We start from the raw sequence: 26945 nt of genomic DNA, 5'->3' as shown, positions 1-26945 counted from the left end.
CAGGGCTGCGTTCCTGGGCCCAAGACACTGCCTTCACGGGCCTGGCCCCTTCCTTCATTAAAAAAATAAATAAATATTTAATTGATATGTTAAAGCTATTTGGGTATAAAAACAAATATGATTTAGGCTGGATTCGTTATTTTATACTCATTAGTATACTCATTTTAATGAAACGCTACGCTTTTGTGGGCCCCTACAAGCATCAGGAGCCCTAAGCATTGTGTGTCTAATGGAGAAGTTGGCCCTGGGCCTGCTTCTCTCCCCGCGCCCTGGCCCACAGGTGCGCTCTCTTCACACATGGTCTTCTTTGTAATTGGAACAAAACCAGCAGTGATCTGTGCCTTTCCAGACCAGCCCGAGTTTAGGGGGACAACTCCGAGTCCTTGACGCTGCATTCGTGGAAGCAGAGCGGATTCGGCCCAAGACCCTCCGAGCGCCTGCCTTTTAGTCTACTAGCCGGGCCAGCAGGCATGCTAGTTGCCATTTAGGGAATTCAGGACAAAAGATGAGTGTGAAATGAAACTCCCCTTTAAAAGCACATCAAAGAAAACAAGTGTGTCTCAAGGTGAAACTGCAGGCACATGTTTTCCATGTACTTCCCATTAGATGGTTAATAATCAGATATAAATCATTGAGTGGAATCAGATGGACCAATCCTGGGGTTCCCATTCCCCACCCAGTGACGGCTGTTTCTGATTAGCGTGGAGCCCGCTGCCCCTACAAACAATGGGCATCTCTCGGGGCCGGAGAGGACAGGAAATTAAGCCATCAGGCATCTTGCCTACGATTCCCACAGCTTTCCTCAAGCTGTAAATCCATCAGCTGTGAAAGGGGGAACATAAATTGGGCAAAGTGGGAGGAAGTTGGGGGTGCAGTTTTATTCCACACCCCCCTCAGCACGTTTGTCCACAATCATCACTTCGGAATTAAAACACCTGCTTGGCATTAGATGTTTTTCAGCTGGGCACCACTGTGATGGTAGGAAGTTTGTATCAAAGCACAAAATTCTCCCTGTAGCAAGAACTTTGTGTTTTTTGTTTTGTTTTGTTTTTTTTCATGGAAATATCAGGAAACCATTTTGAGTTGAACAGCCGAACTAAAAGTAGTTGAGTTTAAGATAAATGTTATGAAAATTGCATAAAACATTATATCAAAACCCTTGGCAGTGTCAAAAAGCAAGATTTCTGATTCCAATGAGTAGCTGAAGAAGAAAATTCAATTCCATTTTTTTCACGTTGTCTGCCAATTTTATAGCACTTCATTTAAAATGGAATCTCTAAAGAATCGATTCAAATTAGCTTTCCAGTTTCCCCCAAAGAATCTGCTTTAAAATAAATTGAATTGGAGCATGTGACATAATAAGTGAGCATAAAATTCATGTTAACTAGTCCGAAGGAAAAACTCATAATAAGGAAACAAATAATCTCACATGACTGAGCTAAAAATAGTCTTTAGATTGTCAGTTTCAAAATTGAACAAAAATAGGGGGAGTTGTTATAATAATGATATGGCGCATTTCTCCCTAATGAAATGGCCTTGAATTTTGTAATAAATTACAGAAAGAGAATCCTTTGGGCAAAAAAGAAGATGCCAGACATGAGTTGCTTTCATAAATAGAGTGACAGCAATGGAAATGCCTTCCAGCGGGGCTGAGCGGCTACTCTACGAGCTGGCTTCACCATTGAAGGCAGGGCGGAGCTGGGGCGAGCCACAGTTAGAGGATGACCCGTCCTAGCCTGCTGCCCAGTTTAGAAAGCGGCATTTGCTTCTGTAGTTTTGCTTTGATCCGGAGTATACATATCCGGAGTGTAAATATTTCTTTACTGGTAAGATCTCTTTGAGAAGTACTAAGTCTCTGAGCTGCTTGAGGACAGAGACAGTATCTTATTTGACTTGATGACCACCCCATACCTTATCACAATTCTTGGATTAACAAATTTATTGTTTAAATAAACTTAATTTTTAAAATTACACTTTAAAAAAACCTCACAGATAAGTTGGGAAATATGCCACAAGTTTAATTAAGGAGGAAATGGTTGGATTGTGGTGATGTTTTGCTTTCTCGTTCCTGAAGTCAAGAAACAAATAACTTGCCCTGACCGGTTTGGCTCAGTGGGGATAGAGCGTCGGCCTGCGAACTGAAGGGTCCCAGGTTCGATTCCGGTCAAGGGCATGTACCTTGGTTGCGGGCACATCCCCAGTAGGCGGTGTGCAGGAGGCAGCTGATCGATGTTTCTCTCTCATCAATGTTTCAAACTCTCTATCCCTCTCCCTTCCTCTCTATAAAAAACCAATAAAATATATATTTTAAAAAAAGAAACAAATAACTTGGTTTATCATTGAAGGAGGCTTGATAGAGATTCCTTAAGGTGCTGCCTTAGTGAGACTCAGTGTCTTAGAATTTAACTAGGACTTGACATGTGGGGTCAGTCCTCCTTTCCACAATACCCATTTGGGCTTCCTTACTTTTCCACTGAGCTCACTCAGTATGACTCTTAGAAGAGTGTTTTATTTCCTGCCACCTTACCAACCTTCCATCCACCCATTCATTGTTTCATCCATCTCATCACCTGTCCATCAAATATTTAAGGATGTAGTGATGATGATGAATAATAACTAACATTTATTGAGTGCTTATTATGTGTCAAGCACTGTTTTAAACATTTTATACTAATCAACTCATTTAATCATCCAACAATTCTATGAAGGCTGTACTATCATCATCCACACTTTACATACAAAGCAGTTGAGGTACAGCAAAATGAAATACCCCGCCCAAGTTCACACCACTCGGAAGCTGGGGGGGTCAAGATTCAAATCCAGAGAGCCAGGCTCTAGAACCACCAGTCTGCTGCACTAGATAGACAGACATAGTCTTGGCATTCATAAGCCTCTACCATTGCCCTTAGGAAAAAAGACAAAATGCCTTTTCCGGACTACAAGGCCCTGCCTGGCCTGGCTTCCTCTATAAAGTCAGCAGCACCCAGCACCCTAGGCTCCATGCTGTGCCCCACAAACCCTCAGCCACAGGGTCTGCCTCCCTTTGGCCTCTGCTCCCTGCCATGCCCCTCCTACCAGAGGCTTTGGTACATGGCCGTCTCTCCTCTTTGTTTGCTTAGCTCTTCGTCATCCTTTAGATCCCCATTTAATCTTCAGCAAGCCCATCCTAGGTCCCTGCTTGGGTATCTCCCCCATCCTCATTTATTTCTCTACTAGAGGCCTGGTGCACAAAATTTGTGCACTTGTGGGTGTGGGGGGTCCCTCAGCCTGGCCTTCACCCTCTCGCAGTCCGGGAGCACTCGGGGGAAGGGGAGTGGGCCTAAGCTGGCAGTTGGACATCCTTAGCATTGCTGCGGAAGCAGGAGAGGCTCCTGCCACTGCCACTGCACTCACCAGCCATGAGCCTGGCTCAGGGCTTCTGACTGAGCAGTACTCCCCCTGTGGGACAGCTCCTGCGTGGTGGTCAGTGCGCATCATAGTGATCAGTCATTCGGTTGTTTGGTCACTTAGGCTTTTATATATATAGATATCAGATACTTGTCTGCTATGGCTGAATTGTGTGTTCATTCCCCACTCCCTCCCCAAATTCACATGTTGAAGCCCTAACCCCTGGTACTCAGGAGGTGACTGTATTTGGAGACTGGGCCTTTAAAGATGTGATTAAGTTAAAATAAGGTCATTAGGGTGGGACCTAATTCAGTCTGGCTGGTGTCCTTACAAGAAGAGGAAATTTGGACACAGACACGCACACCTACGGGGTGAGCATGTGAGGATGCTATGAGAAGGTGGCCGTTGTAAGCCAAGAAGAGAGGCCTCAGATGAAACTAAATCTGCTTATCCCTTGAGCTTGGACTTCCAGCTTTCAGAATTATAAGAAACTATATTTCTGTTGTGGAAGTCACCCAGTCTGTGGTATAGTCTGGGGCAGCCTGAGCAGACCTTCTCCTTCATAGAAACTGTCATAGTTGCAACCAAACTTTCATTTCATTATTTAATTACTATCTCCCTGAGAATAATGCAAGCTCCATAGGACAGGTTTTGCTTAACCCCGTATCACCAGAGCCTGGCAAAGTGCCTGGCATGTAGTAGGTGCTCATTAAATACTTCTGCATGAATGAATAAAATATCTGAGTGAATGAATGAGCACATGCATGAAAGAAACAGTAATTACACAGTGGTTTTACCTCTGGGAAGATTTACTTGTGGCATGGGTAGCAGCCAGAAACAAGGGCACCTTGTATTGGCTAATATGGGTATTAACATGCATTTATGTACCTTCAGTAGAAATAGCAAATTCCTGGAATTTCAAGTTTTTAGTCCCTCAGAGAAACACTGCTCAATGAAATTTAATCTTGTGGATTTTATTTTTAAAGAGCCAAATATCTCTCTCTAGGGTAAAAAAGGATAATTTTAAGAGACATAAATCCAAAATCCTTGCAATTGGAAGAAAATATATTGTTTGTAGCAAATCACGTAGATTAAGGTCATGCTTGATTTTGGTTTGGAAAACGTCCTTTCTGGTTTCCCCGGGGGCCAGGACACCCCCGTGAGGACAGAGGGTAATTGCCACACGGAGGGAGGGTGGCAGTCACGTGAGAATTTCTAGGTCGTCCTCTTTTCTGAGAAACTCATTATTCACTTAATTATTCATTCTGTTTATTTACTGTATAGTTATTACACATAAATATGGTGCAAATCCCCAGAATCCTCACACACCAGATGCCAGTTTCCCTCCGCAGTCCCAGAAGACATCGCCAAGCCATCACTGTGAGAATTAAAACAACAACAACTAAAACCCAATTAAAATTGTGCCAGCATGTTCATTTCCAAAAGAAAAACCCTGCAAATGAACAAGCTTTTAGTCACTCCCCTGACTGCTTCTGCAATGGAACAAACAAAAACCCCTTAAACTAAAACTGGCATAGAATTAGTGTTTAAATTACAGCCACCAGGAACTTCCTGTCTGCACAGAAAGGGGACTGGCTAAGTCAACTTCGTATCATTTCTCATTTCAAAAATCCAAGGATTGAAGAAAACGTTTTGCTTTTCAGAATTTCAAGGTGTCTGGCCAAGCCCGGTGATGGCAGAAGGAGAAGCCAAGATGGCGACGTGATTGTTGGGGTCTTGGAATCTGTGGGTTACACAACCTTTTCCTCCTCATGATCTGAGCGGAGGGGGCTAAGGTGTACCTCACCCACCTGAGTATATGACTGGGCCTCCTGAGGGGGTGAACACGTGGCCCGGGCTTTCTGCACAAAACCCAACCCAGTTCAGGTCACCTGGCCAGTCTCCTCCAAGAAAGGGTTGGGGATGCAGAGAGATTCCCAATGACTGAGGGCAGTGCTGGGCTGACGGCTGGGATGGAGGGTGGGTGGGAGGAGGAGCGTGTGTGGAGAGGTTGGGTGCATGTGTGTAAGTGTTCACAGGTCACCAATTCTCTGGGGATACTGGCCTCATGCAGGACAACGTGGCCTCTCAGATGAGTGTATGGCTGTGGTCATCACCTCTGGTAGACAGTTGCAATGTAGTTGGGAGAACTGTCTGGACTGCTATACCCATACCAACCTAACAGTCTGCCTGGGGCGGGGAGGGGGGAATGGTGATACTGGTGGTGACCTCTGAAATGAGGTCCATTATGGGAAGCCCTGAAGCTCCTCTGGATAGGCCTGCCGTGCCTCCCAGACCTGGAGCTCAGACCTGCAAGGCAGGGCCTTGGTTCTCAGTGTTGGGTTGTAAGGGTGGACTTAGGAGTCAGACTGGCCGGGTTCAAGTCCCAGGCCCGCCCTTCCCACTAACGCCCCTTCACGTCTCTGTGCTCATTCCCCTCCTCAGAGTAAAGACACTGCCTCCCCGTTAGCGCTGCCATAAGAATTAAATGTGCATGTGAAGTGCTTAAGACAGTCAGCCAATGGCAGGCGTACAGTAATCATTGGTTTTTACTATCAATGTTAATAAGTTCCAGTGCATGTAGCAATTTAGCACAGGACTAAGCTTTGCGGGAGCCATTTTTCCTACTTTTCATTTCCAGGGCAGTTGATCGAACCATTTGTTTCACTCTTAAGCAACAAGAATATTGCTATTCCTAGAACCTCAGCTTCAAATAAGTCCACCCCCTCCTATCCCACAATGCCTCATGGCCATTTTTGTTACCAGTTGCAAATATTTCTAGTCACAAAGCCTGATTTGAGACCCTTTTGCTGAGAAGGCAAAAACATTCTCTGAGTCTAATCTATTCGGCAATTACATCATCAAGTATCGGGCCCACCAAAACACAAAAGGCCTTCATTAATAATATATGGAATAGGAACTCTAAAATATTTCGTTATTGGTTTCTTGTTAATGTAACATTAATAATCTGTTGCTGCTTTAAGAATTCCTGGGCACTGATATATTAAGTTATGGCTCAAATTAGATATATTAAACAGTGACACCCATGGTATCATGAAAGAAACATGGTAGAACTGAGAAAATCAATTTTAAATTAAAATAAAATCATTCTCTCTGTCTTATGCTTCAATTTTCAAAGCAGCTGCTCTTTCAGATTAGCACTGACATGACCTCAACTATCAGACGTCCAACGGTACATGTGTGTGCCCCAGCCCCTTCCCTGCTGACAGGCCTTTCAAGTAGAGTTGCTCCAATTCCGTCTCTTGGGTGGGGCAGGGGTGCAAGGAGAGAAGAGGAAGCCAGGGAGGAGGGAGTGTGACTCCACAGGTTCACAGTCACAACTATCCAAGTCAGGCGCCAGGGATGGGAAGACTGGGCAGCACCTTCATAAAGTCATAACAACGTAGGCCTGGAAGATCCCATTGAGGTCAGCTAATCCACCTTTTCCCAAGGAATGATCCATGGAACATTAGTTTTTTAAGAGATGGCTCTCTTTACACACACACACACACACACACACACACACACACACACACACACACACAGTTCTATGGTCCATCAAATAAGTCTAAGAACCTGTACATTTCTTAGAATGCCATAATGGACTTTAGCATTTTAAAGGTTCTGTGAACTCTTACAGTAAAAAAAACAAACCACATTTATAATCTTTAACCCAGTATTTCTCAAGATTCCTTGGCATGGCACCCTTTGCTCATATCACATTTATGTGTAACAGGCAATGAGCAACCTCACCTAAGTCTACCTCCTCATGGAAATTGATAAGGAAGAGGAAACTGAGGCCTCAGACAAGTGGCTTGTTGAAGAGCATAGGAGGTAGGGCCTGAGTAGAGAGTAGAAGTCAGATCTTCTGATGCTTAGCTCCATACCACACTGCCTCTCAGAAGAAGTTACCTCTCATTTGTCAATCTACGCAGAACTGTCATGCTCCAGGCACGGTGCCAGCCGCTAAAGACACAAAGATAAAAAGGACAATAGTGTCTGGCTTGGGAAAGCTCATAAGCTAGATTTGGAGATAGATATGGAAATGTACCCATTGTACTACAACATGGGAGAACTCTGAAGAGATTGCTGTAGGAGTCCAGAAGAAAGTAGGACTAATCTCCTAAAGGAATTGGGAGAGTAGCCACACAGGAGGTGACATTGGTATGGGGCCTTGAAGGGTGACCAGGAGTTTGCCTCAGAATATTTGTCCCTTCCCTCAATCCCTTTCTAAGAGGTTCTTACAATAACTCCCTTGTTTGGGGTAATGTTTGCATAAATCACCATGCTGGTGCCACATTACTTTGTCACCCGATTGGACCAGGATCAGGACCATACAGCAGCCAATCTAAAGGTTGGCCAGCACCCTATAGGATGTCCAGAGAGCACTGTCCAATAGAACTTTGTTCAAGGATGGAAATGTTTTACTGGGCAATGTTCAATATAGTAGCTGCCAATCACATATAGCTGCTGGACACTCATAATATGGCTATTGAATATGGCTTTGCAGTGAGAAACTGAATTTTTAATGTAATTTTTTGATCAGTTAAAAATTAAGTTTAAATAGTCACACATACTGGTGGCGACCACATTGGCTAGCAGTTTTTGACTGGTGAACAATTTATTTTTTTTAAATAAGTCTTTATTGTTCAGATTATTACAGTTGTTCCTCTTTTTTCTCCCCATAGCTCCCCTCCACCCGGTTCCCACCCCACCCCATGTCCTTACCCCCCCATTGTCCTCGTCCATAGGTATTCGATTTTTGTCCAGTCTCTCCCCGCACCCCCCACACACCCTTTCCCCTGAGAATTGTCAGTCCACTCCCTTTCTATGCCCCTGATTCTATTATATTCACCAGTTTATTCTGTTCATCATATTTTTTTCACTCGATTTTTAGATTCACTTGTTGATAGATATGTATTTGTTGTCACTTTGTTGTTCATAATTTTTATCTTTACCTTTTTCTTCTTCTTCCTCTTCTTAAAGAATACCCTTCAGCATTTCATATAATACTGGTTTGGCGGTGATGAACTCCTTTAGCTTGTTCTTATCTGTGAAACTCTTTATCTGACCTTTCAATTATAAATGATAGCTTTGCTGGGTAGAGTAATCTTGGTTGTAGGTTCTTGCTATTCATCACTTTGAATATTTTTTGCCACTCCCTTCTGGCCTGCATAGTTTCTGTTGAGAAATCAGTTGACAATCGTATGGGTGCTCCCTTGTAGGTAACTAACTGTTTTTCTCTTGCTGCTTTTAATAGTCTCTCTTTGTTTTTTGCCCTTAGCATTTTAATTATGATGTGTCTTGGTGTGGTCCTCTTTGGATTCCTTTTGTTTGGGGTTCTCTGCACTTCCTGGACTTGTAAGTCTATTTCTTTCACCAGGTTGGGGAAGTTTTCTGTCATTATTTTTCAAATAGGTTTTCAATATCTTGTTCTCTCTCTTCTTCTGGTACCCCTATAATTCAGATGTTGGTACTCTTGAAGTTGTCCCAGAGGCTCCTTACACTATCTCATATTTTTGGATTCTTTTTTCTTTTTGGTTTTCCGGTTGGGTGTTTTTTGCTTCTTCGTATTTCAAATCTTTGACTTGATTCTTGGGATTCTCTAGTCTGCTGTTGGATCTCTGTATATTATTCTTTATTTCAGTCAGTGTATGATTAATTTCTAATTGGTCCTTTTTCATATCCTTGAGGATATCACTAAATTTCTTGGAGGTTTCTAGAAGATTCTTTAGTAATCTTGTAACTGTGGTTTAGTAACCTTATCCTGTAGTTTGCGTTCCTCCATTTCTTTCATTTGTGACATGTTTCTTTGTCTCTGCATTTTGGCCGCTTCCCTGTGTTGATAGGATGGCTTTGTGTGCTAGGTGTCCTATAGGGCCCAGTGGCTCAGCCTCCCCAGTCACCTGAGGTGGACGCTGTTGGTGCACCCCTTTGTGGGTTGTGTGCACAGTCTTGTTGTAGTTAAGCCTTGATTGCTGTTGATATCACTGGGTGGAATTGACCTCCAGACCAATTGGCTGTGAGGACCAGTTGTGTCTACAATGGGAGAACTGCTGTGTTGGAGACACCCTTATGGGGCAGGACTTGCATCAGTGGGGCTTTGGTGCTCACTGAGTCTGCCCGTTGAGTGTGTCTCTTATGGATCTGAAGAGTTGTAATCTGGTGTCGTCTCCTTTGACCACTGGGTGCACTGGTTCTTGGATCTCCAAGGAGGTGGTAAGTCGACCCCTGCCTGAGGCCACCCAGCAGGAGCTACAGAGAGATCTGCAGTTTCCTCCTCTTAGTTTGGGGTTTGGAGGTGCCCAGATGAGGCGCAGCTATGAAGCAATGCAGGCTGCTGATGAGCCTTAGGCCGACTTTTGGAAGCTCTGGGGATCTTTGACCCAGCTGGTTTGTAAGGTTAGGTTGCAAAAGGCCAGACCATTCATATGCAAACGCCTCTGCATTCAGCTTGGGTGGGGTTGTAAATTGGGTGGGGCGGGGTCTCAGGGAATCACTAGGGCAGAGCAAACAGCAATGGCTTCCCATCAGCCCTGCCCCAAAGTGGCCCCCCGGGTCTCTGTGTCCCACAGCACCATGCAGGAACAATGAACGCTGCGACCACCTCTGAGAGAAAGCCGCCCTCGTGTTCTGGTCAGACGCCAGACAGTCCAATTTCTCCCCGTATGAGTCTGGGTCCCCAGAGTCTGGCCCGGTACTGGAATTCAGAGCAGTCAGGAGTTTGTATCTCCCTCCTGATTGAAAAAGACCACAGCGTACTCAGTTGCCAGCCCGTTTCCGCACGCGCCTCTGTACCTTCACTCTTCCACACTTCTGCACCTCCTACCAGTCTAGATGCGCTTTTCTCTTTGCTTCTTGTTGTAGAACTTCCTCTCAGCCAGCCTTCCCATGGTTCTGGATGATATCTGTTTTTTCTTTTAGTTGTAGTTTTGATGTGGTTGTGCGAGACAGCAAGTTCAGGTGTTTACCTATGCCGCCATCTTGGTTCCTCTCTCCAGACTGGTGAACAATTTAAAATACAAGTTGCTCTAGGGTTATGATTTGATGTTGAAATCTAAGTTTAAAAGTAGTGTTGGAACATTTAAGAGAATTAAGAAATATCAGATTGTAGATTTTAATTAAATATAACAATGTAATACATGGGAAGATGTATTTTTCATTGGAGAATCAAAAACATTCAAGGAATTAGCTAGCATTCAATAATGAAACTGGAAGGAAAAAAAGTTTTTAACTTAACAATTCAGTTTTGAATAGCCTATGCATCAAAAAAGAAATCACAAGAAATTAGAACATATTTTGAAGATAATAGTGAAGATAAGGCATATTAAAACTTGTGAGATGCAGCCAAAGCAGTGTTTAGAGGAAATTTATAGCCATAAATATAAGTATTGGAATAGAGACTGAAAATCAATGATCTTAGCCTCTCACATAGCTAGACATAAGAAAAGCAAAAGATAAAGGAAATGATAATAAGGGCAGAAATAATGAATCCAAAAGTAAAGAAGAGCAACAACCCAAAATTAAAAGATTAATAAAATTGATAAGCCCCTAGAAAGACCAATCAAGAAAAGATAACCGAATACATTATTTATACATGCAGTTAAAACTGAAGGAACTTAGGATCAAATTATAAAAGCCTTAATCACCTTAAAGTGATTAATAACATTTTATGGCATAAATAAAACAATATGATCTGCATATGAGATGAAAGCTTAAGGAAGAACTAGGCTTATTACCATTTGCTCTGGTCTGAATGTTTGTGTCCCCCTTAAAATTCATATGTAGCAATCCAGGAGGTAGGGCCCTTAGAGGGTGATTGCATCCTGAGGGCAGAGCCTATGTGAATGGCATTAGTGCCTTTATAAGAGCGGCCCAAGAGAGCTTCCTTGACTGTCTATGAGGTGACAGTGAGAACACTGGCATCTATGAAGAAGCAGGCACCCACCAGACACCAGACCTGCCAATGCCATCGTCTCAGACTCACAGCCCTCGGAACTGTGGGAAATGCCTGCCTATTATTTATAAGCCACTCAGTCTATGGTATCTTTGTTATAGCAGCTGGCACAGACTAAAGCACCATTATAACTTTAATGAATAAAATATAAACTTGGTAAAACCAAACTTGTCCCTGAATAGTCTCACAGTGACCGCCCTGGCTACAGTGGCTAGGACACAGTGCCACGCTGAGGCCAAGCTGCTGTGACTGCAGAGAATATACATGTTCCATCATAACAGGTACCTGCCCCAGCTTTACTGAGATATAACTGACATATAACATTGTAAGTTGAAGGTGCACACGTGATGACTTGATACATGTATGCATTGCAAAATGATTACCTCAATAAGGTTCGTTAACATCTCCATCACTTCACATAATAACCTTTTTTATTTTTAGGGTGAGAACATTTAGGATTGACGCTCTTAGAACCTTTCAAGTATATAGTTAGATATAGTCACCATGCTGCCCCTTAGGTCCCCAGAACTTACTCATCTTACGGAGCCTTTTTGTGTTTTTTGGGTTTTTTTAAGGTTCTCCAAATGCCATTCAAAAGCAAATGCTTTAAACTACGTGAGGTCTCTTCTTTGTCAGAAACCAGCCCAAATCATAGGAAAGGCTGTGAACGTACTTCCCAGTGGGTCATCATTGAGAGTTGAGAGAGTTTTATAAAGGTGCCATAAAACGTTGGTCATTAAAGTTTTTTGCTAATAAACAAATGTGTCCTATATCATTATTTTAAAATGTAAATAGTGGAAAGGGATAGAAATTCCATCATAAAGTAAGATCTAAAATGAAAAAAATAATAAACTTTTAATTTTAGAACAATTTTAGATTTACAGAAAAAAAAAAAGGTGAATACAGAGTTCCCATACACCTCACACCCAGTTTTCCCTAATATTAACATCTTATGTTAGTATGGTACATTGGTCATAATTAATGAAATATATTGATACATCATTATTAACTGAAGTCCATACTTTATTCAGATTTCCTGTTTTTTTACCAAATGTCTTTTTACTGTTCTAGGATCCTGTTCTGGCTCTCACATTACAGTTAGTCATCCTGGGTCCTTAGACTCCTCCTGGCTGGGATAGTTTCTCTGATTTTTCTTGTTTTTTTGATGACCTTGGCAGTTTTGAGGAGGATTGGCCAGGTATTTTGTGAAATGTGTCTGAGTTGTGATTTGTCGGATGTTTTTCTCTGATTAGGCTGGGATTGTTGGTTTTGGGCAGGAGAACCAGAGAGGTAAAGTGTCATTTTCATCACCTACATAAAGGTGCATAGTGTCAACATGACTTATCACTATTGATATTGACCTTGATCACCTGGCTGAGGTGGTGACTGTCAGGTTTTCTCACTGTTACTGTCCCGCCCTCTGCACTGCACTCTTGGGAAGAAGGTCACCTTACGCAGTCCACACTGACGGAAAAGAGAGCTACGCTTCCTCTTTGAGGGCAGGGTACCTACATAAACGACTCAGAATTCTTCTGTAAGTTGAGATTTATCTCTACTCTTCCATTTATTTAGTTATTCGATGATTTATTTGAATCAGTATGGACTCAGAGATATTTATTTTAGACTTTGGGTTATAATCCAATACTATATTTTGTTGCTCAAATTGTTTCAGCTTTGGTCACCAGGAGCTCTTTCTGTTGGTTCTTGTGTCCCTTTGACATATGTCCTACCAACATAGGGTTTTTGTGTGCCTGGTTTTTTGTTTGTTTGTTTGTTTTCAAGTACTTCCTCACTTTCTGGCACTACAAGATGCTCCAGGCTCAAAAATAAAAACAAAAAACAGGTTTGGGGTTGAGCAGAGGTCAAGACTAAAGGAGAGATTTGTTTGTGGCATCATACTCGGGAAGGTGACAGCTGAAGTCCTGGGATGAAATCAGCCTTGGTTGGAGAAGGTGTTGATCCAGAAGATTGGCCAACTACAGGACCATGGAGAATACTAACACTTTGTGGATGGTTGTAGGAGAGAAAACAGGAAAAGATAGTGGGAGAAAATGGACATAGAAATACCACAAAAGGCCAATGTTATGGAGGCTAAAGAGAGAAAATCCCAGAAGGGGTCTGAGAGGGGCTGGTGGGTTTGACCTTTAGTGGGTCACTGGTGACCTCTTTGAGAGCCGTGGCCACGGAGGAAGACTGGAGCTGATTGTAGTGGAGGGCAGGTTCAGGCTGGGGCACTGGAGAGAGAAGTAGCGACAGCTTCCTCTTCCATCTTCAGTTACTCCTCAGTCGCTTTAGAGGCTCTTTTCTTTGCTGCCCAGTAAATGTTGATGTTACCTAGGACTCTATCCTTGGCTCCTAACAGTTCGGATTCTCTTGGTTTCAAATAACAGCAGCAACTCCAGCTGGCTTGAGCAGAAAGATTTATGGGAAGGAGACAAGGTTACCTCACAGGACCTAAGGGTTATGACTGGACTTTGCACACTAGCTTTAACTAGAAATCAAGCACCATAGGGTTTCTGCAGCTTCTTTCTTATTCCCCTCTTGGTGTCTATTTCATTTCCTGCCTCCATCACAGATCAGCTGTCTCAGATTCCAGGCCACGTGGTGGAAAACGTCGCTCTGAGTCATACCCACTCCCTCAGCCACTCAGGAGCCCTGCTGTCTCACTTTCATTCCTAATGTCTTCCAAAGGAAGAGAATGAGTTGACCAACTTGCATAGATGCCCACCCTTGAGCCATCCAACTAAGGGCAGACCCACCAGGTCATGCTGCACAGACAGGGCAGGGCCTGGGGCCTGGGGGAGAAGCTGAGGGAGAAGCTTACAGGATGGGCATAAGGATTGGGCTTGAGGGAGTGATAAGGCAGGGAAGGTGGCATGAGCAGCTTCTCACCTCCCCTCTTTCTTTCTGGTCTGTGCTCTGAAAGCTTGGGTCCTCCTCAGCAGTAAATCCTAGGGGTGCTCTCCTTCCTAGATCAGATGCCAGCCATATTGTTTTCTGCTAAGAAAGAAAACCGAACAACTGCCCAGCTCTTATCAACTTCCCCCAGGACCAGGCAGCCCTCCGTGGACCTTGGTGAGCACCCATTGGCCATGTCTACTCTTGGGGAACCAGAGTTGACTGTTTCAGGGGCCAACTGAGCCTGTTTCTGTGGTCTTTGAACTTGGGACTGGACAGATCCCAGGTCAGGTGCGATTTAGAATGGTGGGAGGCCGATGGTGACTACGGCACAGAGATGGAGTCAGGGGTGCTAGTCCTAGTTATCCTGGACACCAGCTGTACCATTGTCCGCCCTGTTAGACTCTACAGACTGGCCCACCACTTTCCAGTACATTCTCTCTATGTCTAAGCCAGCAGTCGCCAACCTTTCGGACCTCACAGACCACCAGTTGGCGACCGCTGGTCTAAGCTACTGCTAGTAGGTTTCTGGGAGCCTGGGCTAATCTAACATCAAGGGAGTTATCCAATAGCTATTCACAGCCTGGCCTCTAACCTCCCATTTCAACTGGAGAAAGTGACCCCTCCCTTTCTCTTGTCACGTTTCCTGGGAGAAATGAGGTCCCACCCTAGTGCTTGCAATAGGAGGTTTTGGTGTGCTGGCAATGACTGACATACTGGCACTTGATGGTGTATTATTCCAACTTTGATATTTAAAAAATTGAAAATCAGCATGACTTATGTATGAAGATAAGGATCAACGACTCAATGATTCAATTTATGATGAAAATACTTGCTGAACAAAACTCTACCTAAAGTCAGAAAGGGCTTTCCACCAGCCAGAACAATCTGAACTAAAACACACATGATACCATCCTGGCCCCATTAGCAGGAATAGCTTGAGATTTATAGAAAATTTTTGAAGATGGTAGAGTTCCCATAAACACCTCAGCCAATTTCCCCTATCATTAACCTTTTATATGAGTATGACATATTAGTCACAACTAATGAGCCACTGCTGATACAATATTATTAACTAAAGTCCATACTCTATTAGTGTTTCCCTGATGTCCTTTTTTATTCCAGGATCCCATCCAGAATACCAAATTACATTTCGTTATGTTTCTTTAGGCTCCTCTGATTTATCACCACTTAAGACCTTATTTTTACTAAGTTTATCTGCTAATAATTTGTGTTAGAATGATGCTTACTTAATGGTTCTATTTTACAAATTTACATTTTTATCCATCTTTAAATATTTAATACTTTTATAATTGGAATTACATTAGATATTTTCCTCATGTTGTTAATGTTAGGAATTCTGAACATCTAGAGATAAAATATTAATATTGATGCCGGTATCTATTTTAAATAAATGCTGAATGTCCAGTATCACCGGTTTTTGTGTGTTTTTTAAAATATATTTTATTGATTTTTTTTTTTTTTTTACAGAGAGGAAGGGAGAGGGATAGAGAGTTAGGAACATCGATGAGAGAGAAACATCGATCAGCTGCCTCCTGCACACCCCTCACTGGGGATGTGCCCGCAACCAAGGTACATGCCCTTGACCGGAATTGAACCTGAGACCCTTCAGTCCACAGGCCGACGCTCTATCCACTGAGCCAAACTGGTTAGGGCCAGTGTCACAGTTTTTGTTGCAGTTTAGTAATAACTGGCCCAGCATAAAGGGTTCTGCAACAAGTCCTTCCCCAATATCTTTACTCCACTCTGTTCTTCCTCCGTGTACAGCTGGAGAAGACTCACCTGTGTCTGTCTTGCACAGCCAGTGCCCTGGGGGCATTTTTTGATGCCGTTGACTCTGGATACATTATCATAGAGAAGTCTTAAGGCTTTGCATTCCCAGCTCCTTGCTCATTACTCCGAACCTAATGAGCACACAGTACAAGTAGGTGCTATTTTTGTTCAACCAAACTGAAGGCATGAAGGAAACTGGCCCATTGGCAGGAGAAAGCGGCTGTCCTCCTGAAATTAGGAACTGATGAGAATCAGGGAGCCCAGGTGGCCTGGCAAGGACTAGTAGAGGAGTGGAGGTTTGCAGTGGGGGGTTGAGAGTGAAGAGGAGGGGGTGGGGGCCTCCCCAGTGGCAGAGCCTGACTCAGGGCGGCTAGCCACATGCAGGAAACTACCTGGAATGACTGTAATGACCACCTCTAGGATTCGGAGACGCTTCCAATGATCAGCATCTGAAAACCGCGAGGAAGAGTTTAATCGCAAGTATGCAGAGTGAATGCTGACATTTAAATACACGACAGTCTACTGGTCTCCCCGGAAGTTGCCGAGAGCTGCTCACAGCGTCAGGCTTCACTTCTGTCCGTAGTTCATGGCATATTCGAAGTCTTTAAAGCTGACATGGCCATCTGAGTCTCGGTCTACTTCCCTGGGAAATGAAACAAGAAGTTACTCACAGGTTTCTTTCGCCCCACGTGTGCATCAGGGGCACCTCAGGAGAGGTCTTTGCGTGTTTATGGGAGAGGCACCTATTCATTTACTTGAAGGCTAAGGTTAATGCCTAGTTTTTCGCTTACATTGATAAGTGGGATGGAAAGAGAAAGGTATTTACGAAAACCTACTGAAATAATATATTCTACACACTGCATGGAATGAAGCCAACCCACAGGTTATGTAAGAAAAGCAGGACTGATGGTTCTTCCAGTCATTTTGCAAATTCTTTCTGTGATATATCGATAAAACATATATGCATTACCCAACAGAAATGAGGAATAAACCAATAAGAGGTCAGAACATTTGGGGAACAGTAATGAAGGGAACAATGATTGACATCGTGCCTCACATTGCCTTTACGTTCCTTCTCTCATTGAGTCTGTGCACTGATGCTAGGAGGGGTCCCTTTTACAGATAGAAACATTGAGCTTAAAGAGGTTAATAGTTTCACAAGATCACACTGCTGGTGAGTGGCAGGCTTGGAAATCAAATCAGGGTCATTAATTTCCAAAACCAGGGCTCTACACACTACTGCATGCTGCCTCCCTACGTGAATAGGACGTTCAGGAGAGAAGTGGTTGTACCGCAGTTTCCATGGGGCTCACACTAGCTCCTGAAGTTCTCACTGGCTTCATTCGTGGCCTCGTAAGCTCTGCTAAATCCTCACCAACACCCCAGCACCTTTTCTGGCTCCTGTAAAGAGCAGTGAGGATGTGAGCCTCTGGCTGGCAGTCTGATGGGGTGGGTGGCCTCAGTGGGGTTGGCCTATGCTCCCTTGAGACAGGATTGCCACCCAAACAGGGAGCAGGGGAATGGCACCCACGTGGGTAGGTTACCACATGGCAGAAGGACATGATTGCTGCCTATGCCACACATTCAACCCTTACCAGGAAAAGTAATGTTTATTTAAACAGAGTGTTTGAAAGGATAACTGATGAGTCGTGGTCACAATTCCTCTTTGGGGGGCATTCTAAAACAAAGCTTTACATGACTTATGGAAATTATATTCCGTTGAAACAACAAATGGTTTCCACCATGACACAGAGCTTTTTAAAACCAAGACTGGCCCAAGTAACAGAGCCACTAATCAGTGGAACCGTTTTAAAGCAGGCTTTTAAAATATTGAATTCTAAAATAAACTTTCTGAATATTTCATGCCAAAGTCTCTGAAGTCTTTAATGGTCCTGGATGGAGCGATGATAATTTTTCATTCTTTTGAAGTAGAGAAAACCCCCACTTCTCTGCCCCAGGGCAAAACCATGTTGCAGTGTGTTAGTATAAAATGATTGCAGACTGTGGAGGCCATTATTCTTGTTACTTCTTTTGGTAAAATATACATGACAATTTCATGCTATACAGGACCAAAAGCAGAATGTCAGATCTCTTCTAAGGGATTAGAAGTAATCAGTATCACATGTTACTGACTACAGAACAGAAACCATCGCTTGTATTAAATTAGATAATTGAAGATTCTTAATATTGCCTAAGTATTTTTTCCTCCAGGAATTGGATTAGATAAATGGCCTTTTTTTCTTTCCGCTCTGAACTGGTATGGTTGAATTCTACATCTCAGAGGGTGAGTTAAGTGGATAACGGAGAAAAGTAATGTTCAGAATAAATGGCTTCTGATAATATTTTTTGGTGTGTTTATTCACTTATGGAGACACTGCATGCTTGTAGAAAAAGGGAATCCCTTTGCCTGATTTTCTCAGCAAATGGCCTTCACTGAAATAGCATTCACTTCTTTTTATTTTTTTGCTGTCCTTGCCAAAACGTCCCATCCTAAAATGGGCACAGCATAGCCGAGAGGTGCTAAAATGGAAAGGTTTATTCATAAGGTGTGGAGTGGCATTTTATTTATGTAATGAATGGAGGAACATTATGTTTATATTTAGAAGGAGACATGGTAAAATACTTTCCTGCCTTCCAACTTTTCTTCCTCATCGCACATTTATATGAGCAGATCTGGTTGCTTCGGGGAGTGTGAAGAGGAAATTCGCATTTGAGAGCTATCATTTTAAAAGCTAAAATATACTGTTGTGCATCGCAGACGGAATTATTGCAACGAAGGAAGGTTTCACGGCACCCACACTCAAGCACGGTGCAAAGGAAGAACAGATGTGGCCGGCGGGTGGACTCGGTGGCGTGGGGAGGAGGTGGAGATAATGGTGCTGGGTAGAAAAATTTTATTGCTTCCGTTTGCAGCATTCAGCCCTAAAAGGAGTGTATTCAGGTTATGAAATGAGAGTGTGTATTCAGCAGGAAACCAGCTACCACCCCTCACCCCGACCAGAAGGAAACTCTACCATGGCCAGAACTTTCCCTCATTCACACACCCCCCTCCCAGTCCCCACCTTTTAGTGCAAAGCAGGCAATGAATGGACTTGTGGGACGAATGAATTGGAGCAAACAGTGGACAACGTGATGGAATACCTAACTACCCTCCAGGAGGTACTGGGGGGTTAAGGAAAGAGTATATCACCACTGTCTTGACTGGCCAGAGAGATAATACACACCGACGAGGCCCCCTAGGGTCCTAAAAGCAATGGCAGTTATGGTCTATGCCCAACCCCATTATACAAACCCAGACGAGGCACAAGAGAGACCAAGGCCGGGGTGAGCTCTGGGGAATGAGGCTGCAGAGGACAGCACCGGACGGAAGGGACCCCACTGAGAGGCAGGCTGGACGGTTTGGAGATAAAGAGCAGGAAATTGGACGCCAAGGCAGAACAGGGAGAATCCTGCCTGCAGGTGAAATCTGAGCACTTCAGTCCAGGCACCTGGCTGCGCTCTCACCAGACATGTGGATATAGGTAAGGTGGCCCTTGAACAATGCTGGTGTTAGGGGCTGACTCCCCCACAGACAGTCAAAAATTTTGCATGTAACCTGACTCCCCCCAAACTTAACTACTAACAGCCTCCTACTGACCGGAACATAAACAGTTAACACAGATTCTGTATGTTCTATGTACTATACACGGTACCCTTAGAATAAAGTAAGCGAGAGAAGAGAAAATGGTATTATGAAAATCCTAAGAAAGAGAAATTACATTTGAAGTATTTATTGAAAATAATCCATGTATAAGTGGACTCCTGCAGTTCAAGTGTCAATTGTAGACATATAAACAAGCTTATATTTCAGAACTGGCTTTTCAAAGGAGTTAACAAAGCTTATATAGATGTGTGAGAGAAATATAAATGGTTATCGATAATAACTGCTTTTAGAAATGTAGATCCAATTAAATGAAAGACTTTCTGGTTTGCTTGGGTTTTTTTTTTTGTTTGTTTGTTTGTTTAAAATATATTTTTATTGGTTTCAGAGAGGAAGAGGGAGAGGGAGAGGGAGAGGGAGAGGGAGAGGGAGAAACATCAATGATGAGAGAGAATGCCTCCTGCATGCCCCCTACTGGGGACCAAGCCCACAATCCGGGCATGTACCCTTGACTGGAATCAAACCCAGGACCCTTCAGTCCACAGGCTGATGCTCTACCCACTAAGCCAAACCAGCCAAGGCTGGTTTGCTTGTTTTTTGAGATGCAAAAGGAAGATCCAGAATTGATTTTGGAAGTAGTCATTCAAGAGAGCTGAACTGCTCTGTAATCGGTACAGATCTCCTAGGACCATCTGGGTGGAAGGGGATGACAAGCAAAATAAGAGGGTGCAGGAAGAGGGGGCTACCAAGAGAAATGTAGGGGGAGGCTAGGATACTGTACAAGTAGAACTGGACCATGAAAAAATCCCCAGTGGTGCAGTGATCAGAAGTCCTTGAGTTACCTGCAGTTGTTTGTATGACTTCACCTCTCCCCATCTTTGCCAAGGGGTGCAACAGGCAGACACTCTAAAGGGGGATGGTGTGTTGGGGGTATCTATTTGAGTTAGATGATGAGTTTGGTCTGAGTGGGCGCAGAAGAGTGCAAGAGAAGCAAGTGGGGAACGGTAAGATGATCTATCCATTGAATGAATTAAGAGAGATAAGAATTCAGAGCCAAAAGCTGTCCAGAACTTTGCAAAATAAATAAATAAATAAATAAATAAAAAATAAATAAATAAATAAATCTTGGAGGTGCTTTAAAATCCCACAGGGTGTGGAATGGGGGTTCCTGGCAATTCTATCAAGCCTTGGAGGCATAGGAAGACCTCGGATGACCCTGGGATTCATGGAATTTCAGGCAGGAGTAGACTCGGTCTATTCAGCTGAGTTCTGACAGTTTTCATATCTGTTAAAATACATTTTCTGACTCATCACAGAAGTGGTTATAATTATTTTCATCAGCATAAGCCTTCGCATTTGCCTCTTTCACATCCTGATTTGTTAGCCAAGATTTTGTTCTGTCCCTTTCTGTGACGCTGTGAGAACTTCAACAGCCCAGACCAGATGGGCCCCGGTGACCAGGAGCTGAGTGGCCCCTCCTGAAAGAGCCAGGGTTTCACAGTGAGAATCTTTAAGTGAAGGCGTAATGTTGCTCTAATACACTCTGAAGAGAAACATAAGTTGTTGCTTTTTTAATTTAAAAAATATGTAAATAGTGACTGTTTCTCACAAGTAGTAAATGTTTTCTTTTGTACAAAAATATTTACATCATAACATTTCTTGTAATGTTCTGAAAGTAGTTATTTCTTTGAAAATATTTTTTGCTGTAAAATAAGTTGAGAGAGTCCTCCATGGCCAGCTCTCCAAAGTCAGATTTCACACTGGAATAAGCTGTTTTTGGCCAAGTTACTTAAAAAAAAAAAAAAAAAGGAAAGAGGAAATGGTTGAATTTCATTACATTGAAACAATAACATACTTTCTATTATAATGATATAAAGACTATAAAAGTGACATTTTTCAGTGGAAACAAGAATACAAACTAGCACATATATTACAATTGCGATGTCATACACATATATATTTATTTGGGTAAAAGTTGAAAGTTATATGCTCACCAGAAACTTTGTCTTATGAGTAATCTGCCTTAAAATATTCTTTAACATTGATCTATTTTTCAACTGAAGGAATATTTTCTTTCTCTTTAGTCTGAATTTCTAAACAAGTGACCTTATTTCTCAAGGATAGATCCCCAGTAGCCAGATGAGGGTTTTGCAACCTCAGCTGATGTTTTGGGCTGGATAACTCCTCGTTGGAGGGCTGTCCTGTGCACGGAGGATGTTTAGCCGCGTCCCTGGTTTCTACCCACTAGCCCTCTCCTCTCCAGTTGTGACTGTCAGAATTGTCTCTAGATATTGCCAAGTGTCCCCTGGGGGACAAAATCATCCCGGGTAGCTCAGTTGGTTAGAGTGCCTTCCCCATATGTCAAGGTTGTGGGTTGGATCCCTGCTCAGGGCACATACAAGAATCAACCAATGAATGCATAAATAAGTGGAACAACAAATCAATGTTTCTCTCTCCCCCCCCCCCCCTCTCAAATCAATAAATTAAAAAAAACAAAAACAAAAAAGAAAGCCACTGAGCTAGAGGAACCAAAATTGGAGGCAATTCTTTGGAACATTCCAGCTACATCTGCACTTACTATAATTGCTTTAAAGATTTTTTTTTTTTTTGACAAGTGATTTTGGGGGCAGCTGAGGCATATGTGTTTCTTGGATGGATTATGCAGAGAACTGCCTCACCAACACTAGGTTCCAAATTGAGTGCAGAGAAGACCTTCCCCCCCCCCCCCGCCCCCCTTCCCCGCTTCAGAGGCCAGCTCCTGGTGGCGGTACCAGAGCCAGTGATGGGTGCATGGACCTGTGCTCCCAGCGTAAGCCACCGACAGGCAGCAAGTTCTGAGTCCCTGTGACAGCCACGCAGGGCTGTGAAAGCTGATGCCTTATGGATTCACCTGAAACATCCATGAGAAATGTAATGTGGAGGCAAAGATTTCCATGAGCAAAGTTTCCTTAGTGGAATTTCTGGGGAACGGCAAAGGGAGAGAGACTCTCCTTCTCTTTGATTCTTTTCGGAATAATTTAAACTCAAGTCAAAACTGCCATTACATGGGGACAGAGCTGTCACGCTGACTGGAGAGGGAGAGTAGAAATCACCCTCTACGCAGGGAGCCCCTGCTGGGCCTGAGAGGACCCGCCAATTGCAGATGCCAGGATGATGATGACTGCTTCTCCAGAGAGCAGCCTGCTCTCCAGGAACCCGCTGGTGCCTCCCACCGGCATCCTTGCCTCTTTGTCGATGAGAGTTCTGCAGGCTCTACTCAATTCAGTTCATTAATTTTACCTTTCTAAAGGCACGTGTTAGGAAAAGCCACTGAGACACGCAGGAAAGACAAGGAGACGTGTAGGTGGTTTCCGTCTTGTCTGGGCCCCTAAGTTCGGAGTGTGTCCGACTTCCTTGGTGCCCCACCTGTCACACTGCCCGAGTCCCTCTCCCAGCTGCCCCCCTGCACCAAGGGCCCCTTGCTGGTGGGCCGGGGCTGCTCTGACACCTGGGGTGGCCCTCACACAGATCAGAGAGCTCTCTAGAAGAATGAAAAAAGAAGGACTTGGTCCCATAGGCAGCGCTTGACCAAGGAGGGAACAGGCGCCAATGGGTAAATGCTCTGTGCTTCTGTCCCTCGGGCAGACGGGCAGACGCCTCGGCGGTCCTTCTCTCGGCTCTCGGTTCTGGTGAGATTCAGCTCCAGTCGCTCACAGAGGTACCAAACTGGGACCCAGACCCTTGAGTTGGCTTCCCATCATTCTCTGTTCCACTGTTGTTCACAGAGCTTATCTCCCAAACAACCTGCAGGCAAGCCCTCATCTACCACTCTGCTTTCAGGAGGAACCCAGGCTGAGACACAGCAGAGAGCTTATCTGAGAGGTGACGTTCTCGTGGGGCATTTTGTTTTTATTTTTTAAAAATATTTTTATTAATTTTAGAGAGAGAGGAAGGGAGAGGGAGAGAGGGGCATTGATGAGAGAGAAACATCGATCGACCATCTCCTGCCCAGCCCCCACACCGGGGACCAAGCCCGCAATCCAGGCATATGCCCTGCCCAGGAATTGAACCAGCGACCTCTCAGTGTACCGGACGACACTCAGCCAACTGAGCCACACCGGCCAGGGCTCATGGGGCATTTTAAACTGCCATCAGCCATAGCATGTCACATGCTCAGATTCTCACTCAGGTGAAGGGGATCTATTTGAAATGATCTGTTCTCTGTGCCAGGCAGCAGCTGTGTGACTGGTGTGGCGGGATCCCCACCCCAAGCTCCAGAAGTGGGATTTGACTGGCCTATGCCAGTCATTATAATCCCATACTCCTTAGCATAGTGATGGTTCAAGGATTAATAGATTGGCTTAAGCCAATTAGTACATGGCATCCCCCCCCCCTGGCACCACTAATTGGTAAAGCGTTGGTCCAACCATAAGGGAGCCCAGGAATTTTGTTTGAGTTGAGAAAGCAGCTCTTCCACTGGACAGCTGGGATGCAAAAGGGAGGTTTGGTATTACAACAGCCCTTTGCCTACCGTAAGGATGCAACCTCCACAAGTTCTTTGATGCAATGGTGCACTGACCCAAACATTCACGCACATGTCTTTACGTGTCGATTATCAGCCCGAGAATGGAATTGTCCACAGTGAGGGGAAGAGTCGGAAGAATTGCAGAGTGAGCTAGAGCCTAATCAAACTGTGCCTGACGCTGGAGTTCCCAGGGTGGCTACGGCTGTTTGAAATGGATTTCCTGCCACTTGCAAACAAGTGTCCCGATACCAGGTGTCCCACCTGAAACCACTTAGCCTTGCAACATTTGGAACGTGGTAGACATAGAGCAGACACTCGATACCCATCATATTGTTGAAATGATTATTCCATTTTGGAAAGAACTCTGAAATAAGTCCGTTTTCTCTTTAGGTGATTCTGGATTATTCTCCATAGTTCTGCATTCTAAAGTCATTTTTTTCCTGTCTCTAAGAAAAATCTCTGTTCACAGTGCCTTAACTGTGATTATGTGCTAAAAGAGGCTATTGATAGGACCAATATGGCTTTTTCCCTAAAGAGTGACAAGACAGATTCTCTAGTCAAAAAAAAAAAAAAAAAAGGAAAGAAAAAGGAAAAAAAATAAATGGATGTAAAATGCAGTCACAGCTGGCAAAAGTGATTATCCATAATAATGACTCACTTTTTCCTATTTCCTAGGTTTTAAAAATGAGGAGTCTTATTTACAGCTAGAAATATTTTAAGAGCAGGAAAGAATGTTATCTCCCTGCATCTGACTACAGACGACTTGTGGGCATGTGGGTAAATGCAATCAACAGGGAGCCCAGAGGCTCATTTCCGGCAAAGGGTTCCCGAGTCCTCCTCCATCAAGTGTTTTAGCAGAGCTGCTAATAAATAGTGACATGATCTCTTTCCTCAGCTTGCCTCTCTGGAAGAGAAAGCGGGATGTCAGAAAATAGCACCGATCAGGCAGCTCTAGAGATCAAGAACAAAAAGCCGAAGTAGACATCTTTGAACGAGTCATAAAAAGCCTGGTTCCTGTGCTTTGGGGTGCCGAGAGCTCCCATTCTCCCCCCACCCCCCCCACGCCAAATCTGAAAAATACGAATACTCTGAATATGGCAGGGAGGCGGTGGGCCCACCAGAAACGGCCGGGGCGTGCGCTGTCCTCTCAGCGAGGCTGCTGGCGAGCCGTGTGACCCTGGGCAAGTCGCTTAGCTGCTGTGCGTCTCCAGCTCCTCACTTGTCAAGCTGAATGAGAGGGCTATGAATACTAAGCGTCGATACAGCTCTACGTTTCCATGGCTGTAGGCTGGGTGTTATTAGACAACGGGCGACTGTGTACACAGAAAATTTTAAAAAGCACTCCAACTCCTGCGAGCCATTGGTAGCCTTTAAAAAGGAGTTAGAGTCTTTCAACCTGTGGGCAGTTGTAAAGAGCCATACACATATATAAATGTAAATGCGGGGGGAGGAAAAACCCATCCTACCTTCCACGGTGTAAACTATGAATGGAGATAAAGCCACTTCTGGTTCAAATACATAATCACTTCAGCGGAGACATCTAGTACCATCTTGAACTTGATTATGAGATAAAAGAAATGGGACAGAGATGGCAATCATTTAATCTCTTTAAGAACAGCTATTCTGAAAAGCTTTTCACTCCAAGCTCAATAGATTTCTGGCAGGTTATGATCCGGCCAGAGAGAAAGCATAATGATGAGGAAAATGCTGTTTTCAGTAACACACACTTTCACAGTACAAGCCCTTCCACAAAGGAGGCAATGAAAGGGACTCTGACCACTTTAACAGATGGCGTAACGGCTCTGAGCACAGGCTGCGAGCACAGACGCGGCCTCTCTGAGAGCAACAAGTTCCCATCTCTGGCTGCGGGTGTAGGAATGAGCCGAGCGTTCAAGGGTAATGTAGGAAAGATGACCTCCTTCCAGACAAGAGAACTGGGTAGTCGTGGGTTCAGAGGCTTGGGGAGATGGACTAAGAGAATAAGGCTTAATGAGCTTCATTCTGCTAATGCAACCAATAGAGCTGAAGTGGACATAGGAACTACAAACATCAAGCCATTTATCCAGGCCCCGCTAATGGCATTGTTAGCCGCCGTTTGATGGGAAGCCTGCTATTTTAAAAGCACATTTCCTCGGAGTCAGAAGACACCAATTGTCCGACAGTGCTTATTTTCTCTAATAGGATAATATTTTCCAAGTGGAATATGTTTTTAATACGACACAGGAGTTGTAGGATTTTTGTTTGCTTATTTTTTCCTTTATAAAGGAAATTTGGTAAATTGAACCCTTAAAGTTTACCTGAAAAAAAAAAAAAAACACACCACAATGTCAGAAGATTTTTCAAAAAACAGTAATATCAAAACAAAAACAAAATACAATGCCTGGTCGATTAAAACAGTGTGATTTAGGACCCAGGAATCAGTGTGTGGGAACAGCACCCAGAGCATGTAAACACACAGGAACCCAGCAAAGGTTAAAGGCAGCATTTCCAATTGGTGGGGATGAAGCAGGTTGGTAGGAAAAGGAGCTGGTGTTGTTGGATATCCGTTTTGGGGATGGGTGGAGTTTGATTTCATGGCAAAGCCTGCTATGTGTTCAACAAACTGACTTCCTTCCCTTCCCGAGAGTTTAGCTAAGCCCCATAGCTAAGCCTCCCTTGCAATTAGACTCAACTAGCAATGGAATCCTACCTAATAAAAGAGTAATATGCAAATTGACCCTAACTCCGCTACACCCACAAGCCACGCCCACCAGCCAATCATGAGC

General features: G+C 43.9%; 1 protein-coding gene across 1 annotated transcript in view; it reads right to left on the bottom strand.

The window, feature by feature from the left end:
* Positions 1-16490: 16490 nt before the first annotated feature.
* Positions 16491-26945, bottom strand: part of EFCAB11 (EF-hand calcium binding domain 11) — a 129977-nt gene continuing 119522 nt past the window's right edge. Inside the window, exon 6 of the mRNA XM_008148416.3 lies at positions 16491-16679. Within this exon, the coding sequence (XP_008146638.2) occupies positions 16604-16679 (76 nt within the window). The 3' untranslated portion in view covers positions 16491-16603. The remainder of the gene's footprint in view (positions 16680-26945) is intronic.

This window comes from Eptesicus fuscus, chromosome 5, assembly GCF_027574615.1.
Source record: "Eptesicus fuscus isolate TK198812 chromosome 5, DD_ASM_mEF_20220401, whole genome shotgun sequence".
Taxonomy (NCBI): domain Eukaryota; kingdom Metazoa; phylum Chordata; class Mammalia; order Chiroptera; family Vespertilionidae; genus Eptesicus; species Eptesicus fuscus.
The sequence above is the reverse complement of the archived record's forward strand: the minus strand, read 5'-3'. Positions and strand labels throughout refer to the sequence as shown.